Source organism: Anoplophora glabripennis, unplaced genomic scaffold (assembly GCF_000390285.2).
Source record: "Anoplophora glabripennis isolate ALB-LARVAE unplaced genomic scaffold, Agla_2.0 scaffold1819, whole genome shotgun sequence".
Lineage (NCBI taxonomy): Eukaryota > Metazoa > Arthropoda > Insecta > Coleoptera > Cerambycidae > Anoplophora > Anoplophora glabripennis.
The window spans coordinates 1-12,321 of NW_019417897.1; the positions used below are offsets into that span (position 1 = coordinate 1).

The 12,321-nt window shown below is 35.1% G+C and overlaps 1 protein-coding gene across 1 annotated transcript; it reads left to right on the forward strand.

Annotated features, from left to right (window-relative positions):
- The first annotated feature begins 7,196 nt into the window (after positions 1-7,196).
- On the forward strand, positions 7,197-8,667 carry LOC108915949 (piRNA biogenesis protein EXD1-like). The gene has a single exon (XM_018722113.1). The coding sequence runs from the start codon at positions 7,403-7,405 to the stop codon at positions 8,441-8,443; it is 1,041 nt and encodes a 346-aa protein (XP_018577629.1). The 5' UTR covers positions 7,197-7,402; the 3' UTR covers positions 8,444-8,667.
- The last annotated feature ends 3,654 nt before the right edge of the window (positions 8,668-12,321 follow it).

Here is a 12,321-nt window from a genome sequence, read left to right on the forward strand (position 1 = left end):
AATCAGCATTTCTGACACGGCCTTTCCTGACCCTCGAGCGTCCTCGCTCGCCTACAGGTACCGAGACCATACCTAAACCAAAAGAAGTAAACAAGTAAACTGCGAATGACAGATGGAATTAAAATTAAGATCAATAAACAGGAGCTGTGCATTTCTGAACATTCAGCAGCTTCTACCTAATACATAATATTTACAAATAATACAGTGTGCACACTGAAAGATTAGTTCAAAACTATTAAGCAAAACAGCAAACATGCACATACAAAAAACAAAATACGCATAATTCTATATTAAACTAGGTAAGTTCCAGGTAAGACATCAGGTAGACCCCCCCGGTACTTCCAGTCCTCCCAGCCCCAGAGCAGAAAATCCCCTGCTCTGTCCTCTGAAAGAAAAAAGATTAGTATACCAGGAGGACCTCGGAAGAGCCCACCTGTCTCCAGTCTTCCTGACCCAGAGCAATTCGCCATGCCCTTTACCCTAAACACTTACGTTCGGTCGCTGTCAGAGCTATTCGCCCATGCTCAATGACAACAACCTAGAGCAAATCGCCATGCTCTAAGCCAGAACAAGGACCAGGCTACGCCCCTTCATGTACAAGGACCAGGCTACGCCGCCCACTACATGTACAGGGCCAGGCTCGCCCCTACATGTACAAGGACCAGGCCACGCCGCCCACTACATGTACACGGACCAGACTACGCCCCTACATGTTCTGTATGCTGGTGTGGTTCCTCCCCATAAGATATCCAGGGTTTCATATTTTCCATTCCAGCGATACCCTTATACGGAACACGTGAGCGAATAGCTCCAGGTATGTCAGTAACCTCATAACGATCATTTTCCAGCACCTTGCTTATTCGAAAAGGCCCTCGCCATTTAGGCAGCAATTTACGACTTGTTCCAGTGTTTGGTATAGCAGTAAGCCTGCGTTTTTGTTCCTTTTAGTACTCATCGGCCAATTTAACCATTCGTTCACGTATCGCTTTAACATCCAAAAGCTGTTCAGGATCATTAGCTAAAACATAAGTACTTGTAACTCGGAAACCCATAAGAGCCTTACTAGGTGAAACCCCAATGGCTTTATTTAGAGTGCGATTTAAACCTAACTGCAAATTTTGGACATTTTCATCCCATTCCCTATTGTCGCTTTTACCTCCCATGGCCGCTAATAAATCGAATATAATGCGATTATACCTCTCAACTTACCCGTTACCTCTCGGAAGTGTTACCACATTAAGGTAATGGCGTTTATTATTTTTTTCTATAAAAGGCAAAATATTTCGATGTAAACACCTGAACCTGATTTAAAAAATAAACAATTTAAACAATTTTTTACATACGTAATTAGGTAGAAAGCTCCTCATTCGTAGGAACTAGTATTTACTACTAATTAATTCAGAAGTCTTTTCGATACCAAAATAGCCTACATCGTCATGAATCATACGGAGGATTTGCTATTTGCGCCACGCTTTGGTATCCACCAGCGCAACCCATACAAAGTGTTGTGATATATTACCTGATTGTAAAACTGTTTTTATTTGTCAACTGTTGTTTCAAAAACTCAAAAGCCTCAGCCTGCTCTTTTTGCCAAGCCCAGGGCATCCCTTTCTTACGGAAATATCCCGTAACATCAAGAAATCGCCTTACATGGTGATTGTTTTGAGGAATCGGGNATTTAACCATTCGTTCACGTATCGCTTTAACATCCAAAGGTTGTTCAGGATCGTTAGCTAAAACATTAGTGCTTGTAACTCGGAAACCCATAAGAGCCTCACTAGGTGAAACCCCAATGGCTTTATTTAGAGTGCCATTTAAACCTAACTGCAAATTTTGGACATTTTCATCCCATTCCCTATTGTCGTGTTTACCTCCCATGGCCGCTAATGAATCGGAAATAATGCGATTATACCTCTCAACTTGCCCGTTCCCTCTCGGGAGCGCTACCGCGTTAAGGTGATGGTGTATACCGTTTTTTTCTATAAAAGAAGCAAAATGTTTCGATGTAAATGCGCTTCCTTGATCACTAATAATGCGTGTGACCACCCCAAACGTTTTAAACATATCCTTAAATGAAATTATAACATTTCGTGTCCGCGTATCTTTAACCGGGTATAGTAATATAAATTTTGTAAAGGCGTCAATGATAATGAAGAGATATCGTCGCCTCAGAACCAGCCTATTCTATGTCCACTTTTTTCTGAAAATAACATTTTTATGCCAAATTATTCCATGTCCTTAACGCTATCCGCCAGTATATTCCATGTTCTCAAACGTCAATTGGTTTTGTTAAATAAGAGGTGCCTGTTTTATTCTATGTCCATTCAACCTTGTTAATGTTCGAACCGTATTAGTCTATGTCCGAGCGCCCAATCAGAACCTTCAGAATAAGCGTCACGTGAGGACATAGAATAAACTAGAACAAATATTTTGGTCATAACAGTTCGACCAGTCACCTTGTTTGTGCTAGTGTGTTGGAACCAATTTTTTTACGATTGAAGCAGTGAAAAATTGCGGATAATATGAGTGAATCTGAAGAGTCGCTTGCCGACCCCTTTGAGGACTCCGTGTCAGAATATCAGCCCTCGATAATCGGCGAAACACCAAATGAGTAGTTATGTTTGTAAAAGTTCTATAGGTTAGAATGCATGTTTGTTTTCAATTAATTTAATTTATTATTTTCTATTGTTTATATCGGTTAAAGTTCTTCAATGTTCTGATTGTAGTATCTTATAGCATTATTCAGAATTAAAGTATATTTCAGTAGACATGGTATTGTTGCTTATTTTTCAAAATATGAAAGAGTTCTGGACATAGAATAAGGTAAGCATCTACTTCGTTTATTATATAAAGTTCAATTTATTCTATGTCCCAATTACATTTTTTAATTTTACAATTTTTCATATTGTCAAAAAAATTAACAATTAAGCTGTTTACTATCCAACAGTAAACTGTCAAAATAAGTAAAAAAAAAACATACAGTTAGACAAAAAGTGAAATGAGCATACAGTCCTGAAGTTTTCAAAATTAGAAAACCTCCTCCTGTAAAGTTTTAACAAATGGACTTAGACTAGTCTGGTTCTGAGGCGACGATATGCATTACCAGCTTTTGTTTTTACGAATGGGCCCAAATGGTCAATATGCACGGTATGGAATGGTTTAGGTATTTTGGGTATGGGGTGTAAAAACCCCGGACGCTTACCTGAACTTGACTTAAAAAATAAACAATTTAAACAATTTTTTACATACTTGATTACAAAGCGCCTCATTCGTGGGAACCAGTATTTACTGCTAATTAGTTCAAAAGTCTTTTCGATACCAAAATGGCCTACATCGTCGTGAACCATACGAAGGATTTGATATTTGCCACGCTTTGGTACCCACCAGCGGAACCCATACAAAGTGTTGCGATATACTTTTCCACCCTTAAGAGCGTAGTCATGAAAAATGTCTCTGTGGTCGTGCCGATTACCTGATTGTAAAACTGTTTTCACATTTCGAATTTCTTTGTCTGCTTGTTGAGCGGCTAGTAGCCAATCTTCTTCGGCTATTAGGGCTATCGTTTTTAATTCACATGGTATACTACAGGGATTGCGACTCAGGGCATCCGCATGCTGCATTTGATGACCATTTTTATGTTTAATATCGTAATTAAATTGACTCAGTTCTAAAACCCAGCGCCCCACTCTGGCATTTAAATCTTTTTTTTCGAAAGTGTGTTTGACGGCCGCGCAATCTGTAAATATAGTGAACTGCCGTCCTAAAAGATATGGTCTGAATTTTTTCACAGATGACACCACTGCGAGTGTCTCAAGTTCGAAAGAATGAAATTTTTGTTCATTAGCTGTTGTGTGCCGACTATAATACGCGACAACATGTTGTTTTCCGTCTTTAATTTGAATCAAAATTCCTGCTACTCCGAGACCACTCGCGTCAGTATAAACCTGTGTTTCTAATAACGGGTCAAACAATGCAAGGACGGGTTTATTTGTCAACTGTCGCTTCAAAAACTCAAAAGCCTCAGCCTGCTCTTTTTGCCAAGCCCAGGGCATCCCTTTGTGTAAAAGTCTTGTTAACGGCCTGGATTCGGCAGCGTAATTTTTGATAAACTTACGGAAATATCCCGTAAGACCAAGAAATTGCCTTACATGGTGTATATTTTGAGGAATCGGGAACTGATTTACCGCTTTTAATTTATTATCGGATGGTCGAATATTAGATTCTGAAATTACATATCCTAGATATTCAATTTCAGATTTTAAAAAATAACATTTCGTTAATTTAAGCGTAAAACCATGAGCCTTTAATAAATCAAGTACTTCCCGAAGTATAGTCAAAGCCTGCTCTATTGTTTTTGCCGGAATCAGCAGATCATCTAAATAACACAAAACTTTGTTAAATCTTAACTGCCCCAATACACCATTTATGGCTCTCTGAAACACGCTAGGTGCTGTGCAAAGCCCAAAGGGCATTCGCAAATACTCATATAGGCCGTCTTGTGTGATAAAGGCCGTATAGGGAATCGATTCGGGTGACATTGGGATCTGATGGTACCCCGCAAATAAATCTAAACTAATAAAATATTTGTTTCCCGCTAATCTGTTTAACTGATCTTCAATTAATGGCAGAGGGTACGAATCTTTGACAGTTATCTTATTTAGCGCCCGATAATCAACACATAGCCGTTTTTCCCCATCCTTCTTATTGACTAACAAAACGGAGCTTGCATAAGGGGACGTAGATTCTTGAATAACTCCGCTTTTCAATAAATCAGTCACTACCTCTCTTATCGCTTGACGTTCGGGCTCAGCAAATCTTCGAGGTCGAGTCGTTACAGGCTCCGTTGTTGTTAAACGAATCGACATGTTTATATTTTTAGCCGAGCCCACTGCAGACAAATTTGTGGCGATACAACAACTGTAATCATTAAGAAGTTTCAAAAGTGCCGCTATCACATTAGCGTCACTAATTCCGATGTTGACGACTGATTGTGCTATCGAGTTGACAGTTTGTTTGTCATAACTTAAAGAAAACTGCAAAAGACTGCCCGTTTTGTAAAATTGTATATCATTTAATTCAGTAAAATTTTGTCCTATAAGGACTTCTACATCCATGACACATTTTTTTCACAATGTAAAAGTGTATTATTTTGTTGATACCATCAATCTCAACGCAAGCGCGAGCAACGGCCTGGGGCCTTATATGCGTGTCACCCAACGTAGTCAAAATAACAGGAGTCGGCAATGGCGCACGTGGCAGCTCTAAGGACGCGGCTAAATTTTCAGTTATAAGAGAGCATTGACTACCAAAATCAATGAAGCACCTGACTTTACTCTTTTCAACCAGAATATTTTTAAAATATTTTTGATTAGAGCAGTTGTCATTTCCCAGAAAATTAACACGTTTGTATTCCAACGCAAGCTGACCCCTTCGACCTTTCCGAGGCAGCGACATTCGATTGTTTGGACAATCCCGACGCAAGTGGCCTACGGTAAAGCACTGGTAACATAATGACGCCCGATTACGGCCGCTACCTGAGGGTTGACTGACGCGTTCTGGGAACGGCCCGGTATTAACCTTGTCAGATTTGACAGGAATATTTCTTGTTGAATCAAGAAGCCTAAAATGATTTGCTAAAATATGCGGGTCTTTAATGTTAGCGGCTTCGACAGTAAATTTGATTTGCACATCATCAATACCTCCCATTATCAAGTTTACACGGTCTTCATCACTTATTGGAAGTTTTAATTTATGTATTAGCGCCATTTTACGGAATACATATTCATATAACGGCTCATTTATTTGCGGTTTACAGAATATTATATCTTGAAATAATTTATGCAAATCCCGCCTACATTTAAATTTTTCTTGCAACATTTGACACCATTCAGTCCACGTAAATAGTCGTGTCGGAAGACCGTTGAACCACATTTCGGCGGTTCCTCGTAATTTAGATAAGGCCAAGTGAGAGGTTGTTTTATCGTCCCACCCGTGAATTAATGCAAACTCATTTACGCTATTTACCCATTGATCAACATCGTGAAGTAATGGATCAAAAATCGGGATAATATTAGTATTAATAGAAACGGTACTTACACCAGGGATTTTCTTTTCGACCAACCTGTCTAATCCAGCTACCATGGCTGCACCTATTTGAGAAAAACTCTCAGACAAGGATCTGACAGACGGAACAGAAGAAGTTCTCGTTCTAGACCTACGTCTAGGGCTACCTCGAGAATGTTGCCTTCGTCCATGGTGTAAACCATCATTCCTACGTGAGCGACCCTTCCTCTTTTCTTCACTTTCAGCCTCACCCCGAGAATGTCGCCTTAGTCCGTGGTGAGAACCACCATCCCTTCGTGAGTGATGTTTTCTCCTAGAGTCACCGCCCTCAATACTAGGACTCCCATCACCTCGACGCCGGTGATGAGTCAAGGCCCCACTTTGGCTCCAAGCACTCTCAGCCTCGTCAGACATTGCACTAATAACTTTTATATATTTTTAAATATAAATATTGTCAACAAAGCGCACAGGTAAATCCCACTTCTGATGTAAGAAATATTAAAATAAAATCCGGAATTCCAATAATTTTATATTCACTTAATATTACAGTTTTAATAACCCGACAATTATGCGACTGTTCGTAGTTAAATCTGCAGTCAGAGTGTTCCTTGTTTCTCCTCTCGGTGGTGGTCTAGGTCATGGTCTCCTATTTGTTTATATTAGTTGGCCCGGCCAGCGCGGCGGCGAGATCGGGATATGCAAGAATCAGCATTTCTGACAATAAATGAGAGTAAAATTGTGTCAGTAGATCATCTCCACCGTATTCCAGGAAGAAGTAAATGTAGGGGACTGTGAAGTTCATCATCGTCAAGTAATAAAATAGGTTGAAAAAAAAGAAATAAAACAGGCTTTCTTAACATACCTATTAATGGCACCATATTTTCCCATATTACTAGTTTATCTGCGAAAAATAAAATTTACAATTATAATTATCAAACTTGTTATTTTAGTTGCAATCATCCCCTATAAAATGATACGCCACTGCCCATGAGGGAATGTAAACACAACTTCCTCACCCCTCCAATGAACTATTTTGGCTTCAAGCCACATAGGTATAAATTATATATCTATGTCTATTCTTGATCTGTGGATTTCACAATAGTAAATAAATACTAAATAGTAGTTATCTCTCTTATCTATGGTAAATAGTAAATAGTAAAAGTTTGTTGTTTTGTGTTTTGTGAGCGAGTAAAAGTAAACACTAAACAAGCAGAGAATTCAGAGAAATCTAAATTTAGGACTAGGGTTTATTTTAAATATTTTTGTGGTGGTATGTACAAAGCATAAATATAGTTATTGTGGTGATTTGTCGGTGGAAAACAATTATTTTGCATCAGTTATGGAAGATTCTTATAACTCGTTATATCAAATTGGTGATCATTTGATGATAGAATTAAACACACAAGAAATATTTGAAGGTGATTACAGTGATGGTGGAAAAAATCGTATAGACTTAGTTAATGTTAGACAACATAACAATACAAATAAACTCGAGGGTGTATACTCCTTTTATAGAAATGAAATAATAAAAATTTATAAACACAAAAGTGCAGTATTAAAGGAAGATGAAAAGAATAAAGTGATTGTTACAGAAAGTAATAATATACAAATAGTTGAGGAAGAGTATAACCGTTTAAAGCAGATGTGCAAAGATGCTATATATTTGGAACAAATCGATGACAGATATTTTAAATCTGTTGAAAAATTAAGTGAAGCCGAAACTGTTGGTGTGGTGTCATTAGGGACAGATGAAAGTACAATAGATACATTAAGATTACTTGTAATGTGTACCTGGAAACAAATTTATCTTTTTGATTTAGTGAGTTTTAGGCACAGGAAATTTTATCCAGAAATAAAGAATATTTTAGAATCGGAATATGTTACAAAAGTAATGCATGGGGGTAGTTCACTAATAAATATTCTTTATAACAATTACAATGTATATGTACAAAATACATTTGATACACAAATAGTAGATTTAATCTTAGAAAAGAGTGAAACACGTACATGCCCAAAATTTACAGCAGACATTTCACAATGTCTAGTAAAATATTTAAACTTTCCACCTTCATTACTAAAAGATGCTTTATCTGTATCTAAGAGAAATTGGAAGGAGAGGCCATTAACTGAGGAACAAAGGTTTTTTGCTTCTCAACTTGTCACATATTTAATTCCTCTGAAAGACCATATGAGTAAGAAGTTGATGTATAAAGTTTATAAAGCAATGGATGACGTGCATAATTTATATTTCAGTTTAGATAATTACGCATTTTCTCATATAATGCAAAAAAATAAAGTTACAAAGGAAATTAGTAATCTAATTCCTACATTGTCATCCACTTTGAACTTGAAAAATGAACATAAAGATAATTCCGATTAAACATATCATGAAAGTTAGTTTATACGTAGTATAACAGGCAAATAAGAACAGATTGTGTTCTCTTAAAATTGAAGTATTTATATTAATTACGAGCACTATTAATAGAAATTTTATTTTTGATTAAAAATGTGTTATTTAACAAAAAAAATCATAACTAAAACTAAACACACAATTCTTGTAAGTGTTTTGAGAAACATGTATTTTTGCATTGTAAATATTTTTTAATAAAGAGCATAAAATGTGATAGAATTTTGAATTGTTTTTAACCAAGATTTACCTAAAAAATTCTAACAAAAATTATCTGAAGAAAATTAAATACCTATATACATTATACATTCTAAATAATAATACATTATACATTCTAAAAATTTTGACTATTTTACTAATATAATTTAATAGTAGTACCGATATAGTATTAAAATATTTTTACTATGTATACAGGGTGTTCCTAAATAAGTGTCGCAACGGAAAACTGTAAATTCCTCTTGAAAAAAGAAACATTCTTTTCCTCTTCCATTTTTCTCTCCGGGCTTTCGTTTTCGAGATGCACGGTGTCAAAACTTTAATTTTTTTTTAGTTTTTTGCCAATATCTTAGGAATCGTTTGAACTACAGGACTGAGCTTTTGTGCACATATTACCACTATTAATAGCTACTTTTTCGCACCCTTCTCGAATTCATTGGACGTGCCAGTGGTGGAGATTTTAAGGTATCGTAAGGGTTTCCCCCCCCCCCTAAATTTTACGCCACTGGAAAAATTGACTTTTGACAGCAAATTCTAAAGCGCCAATGAATTTTACACAATAAGAGTTCTCTTGGTTCATTGCTCTAAAGTCAACCGTTTTCAAGAAAAATGACTTTTTATGAACAAAAGCAAACATTTTGCTAACGTTNTCGTTTCAAAAATGTAATTAATTTTGAATATTTCTCAATATTTACATTATGTTTAATTTAGATTTTACCATTGAATATTGCGCCCATAAAGTTGAACTTTTCAGTGTTCTGGATAATCTTGTAAAATATGCTATCATCACATTTTCTGAATAAATATGTGCATTATTTTCTTTTGCCCAATTTATGAATTTATCATAAGCATTTTCATAAATTTTTCTCGACTTTGTTGGTATAAGTGTTGCCACTGATGTATTTGCAATTTCCAGTAATTCTGGTGGTGTGCACTGCATTTCTTCAGACATTTTAAAAACGACCCGACGCGACATCAAATTTCAACTGACACTTAATGAAACGTCAAAGCTTCTTGAATCTTTAATTCGTTGCTAGGATACTTACCTACACACTGTTACATTTTTTTACTAGTTAAAAAATGAAAAATATTTGTACTAGTTAAACAATAGGCTGCTTCTAAAGGAGGTGTTGCACTATATAATATAAGTATTATTATACGCTTGGAGAAAAATTTCTTTTTAAAAACATATTCTAATATTTGCTGTTGAATTTATTTTTACTCTGTTTTAAAAGTTAATTAATATCCCTTTGTAGTAGCTGTTTTTTACGTGGTACTCTTTGTCAAAGGTAATAAGAGAACAACAAAAATACAAAATACTTCTTTGAATGATTGCACTATTAAACAATTTTAATATACAGGGTGGGTCACCAGTGGCTAGGTACCAAACGGCAAATGTTATAGAAAACTGTTTAGGTGGGTATGTGTAGGTTAATTATGGCTACATTTTAAAAATATTGAAATATATGGGGTGTTCAGGAAAAGCATACCATATCAAAGTATTTATATATTTTTAAATGGAACACCCTGTATTTTACTGCATTTTTGAAAGAACCTTAAAAAAATAGGTGAACTTTATTAAAGGTTCTGCATATCTAGGGCTTATCGTTTGGGAGATATTTCAATTTTAGTGAAAATGCAGGCTTAGCGTAGAAATTTAATATTAACAATAAAAAAAATAATTTTAAGGAAGCATCTTTGGAAATAGTATTTTAGATCCTTGAAGTTATAAATTATAATATTTGTCGTCACTTAGTATTATACAGGGTGTTCAAAAAACTGCTGGATACTTTTCTTAACTTTAAACAGCAATAACTCTTTCAAACTGTATAAGTTCCCTATACCTATCTCTGACGGTATTGGAGATGTTTGTGCCATTTCGTTTTTTTATCGAGGTATTGAATTGGTAAAGCGTCAATCATGACAATATTCAAGAGCGTTTTCTAATAAAAAAAATATTATTTTACAAGGAGAATAATTATAAAATGTTATTAATTTTATATAAATATGTTTGTTGTACGTAACTTAATTAAATTAATTAGGAACATTAAAGGAAATTTTACTTTTCGAAGAAACAAAGAAAAATTTTAATTGATCGAATTGATAATCATTCTCTTGAATACAGCATCTTATTCTATCTTCAAATGATATTCTCACATTCCTTAGATTATCTGGGGTGATTATGGCAAGTGCATCTCTAATCCTTCATATCATCGCAAGTACCTAGTAGGTGAAACACTGTGTACAAGATTTTTTATATAGTTCGAAACGAAGAGGTGAGGTCTGGATACCTAGGTGGCCACTAACACACGCCATTCTTATTTATCCATTTATTACTTTTCCGATTTAAATAATTTCTTACTGAATATGAAAAATTTGAAGGTGCGCCATTTAATTGCATCCTCATTTTTCATCTTATATTTAAAGAGAGGTCAGCAAGAAGAACCCAAACCAATTCAATAAAAACCTGGATAAAGACACGTGGATACATCTTACAAAAAAATTTGATAAAAACAAAACGGCACAAATATCTTCAATACCGTTAGAGATAGGTATAGGAAACCTATACACAGTTTGAAAGGGTTTTAAATTTTCTAACTTCCAAAGTAAAAATATACTGGGTGTCCCTTTTAAAATAACTAAGTTATTGCTGTTTAAAGTTGAGATAAGTATTCAGCAGTTTTTTGAACACCTGTACAATACACATGACAATACATAATGACAAATATAATAATTTATAACTTCAAGGATCTAAAATACACTCTCCAAAGCTGCTTCCTTAAAATAATTTTTTTATAGCTAATATTCTACGCTAAGCCTGTATTTTCACTAAAATTGAAATATCTCACAAACAATAAGTCCTAGGTAGGCAGAACCTTTAATAAAGTTCACCTATTTTTTATGGTGCTTTCAAAAATGCAGTAAAATAAAGGGTGTTCTGTTTAAAATTACATAACTTTGATATGGTACGCTTTTCCTGGACACCCTTTGTATTTCAAAATATTTTTAAATTGTAGCCGTAATCAACCTACTTAAACATGTTTCTATAACACTTGTCATTTGGTCCCTAACGATTGAGGCGTTACTGGTGGCTCACCCGGTGGACGGATAGGAAGTGAAAAAATAATAGTGGTTTCTTTAACAAACATAAATGTTCCAAACAGCTACAGCTCCATAAAGAGGGAATCCTAAAATTCAATTTTGTCAAATATTTTCATTGAGAAAACCATTGATTTTATAATTTCTTGCGTACCTGTAACTTTGCATATTTAATTTTTTTGGGATATGCAGATTCTACAATTTTGTTTATATATTCAGTTTAAAAAAAAATCTATTTAAAATATAGAAAGTTCGCGAGTTTTTCAAAAACTGATATCTGTTGGTCATAACATAAACCTGCGAATAGTTTATAAACTAACCAAAGAAAAAACGCCATTTTAGTTTCTTTGATTATTTCAAGTAAATTAGCCAAACAAGTGGGTTAGTCTATACAGTATAGGTATCAGCTAATATGGTGGAATATGCGTTTTATATCAAAATAGCCGAAGGTTCAGTTACTTTGTATACTAGTCAACTAGCATCAACTAGTTTACAAACTAACCAAGTTTGCACTTTAGCCGCAACATATACAGGGT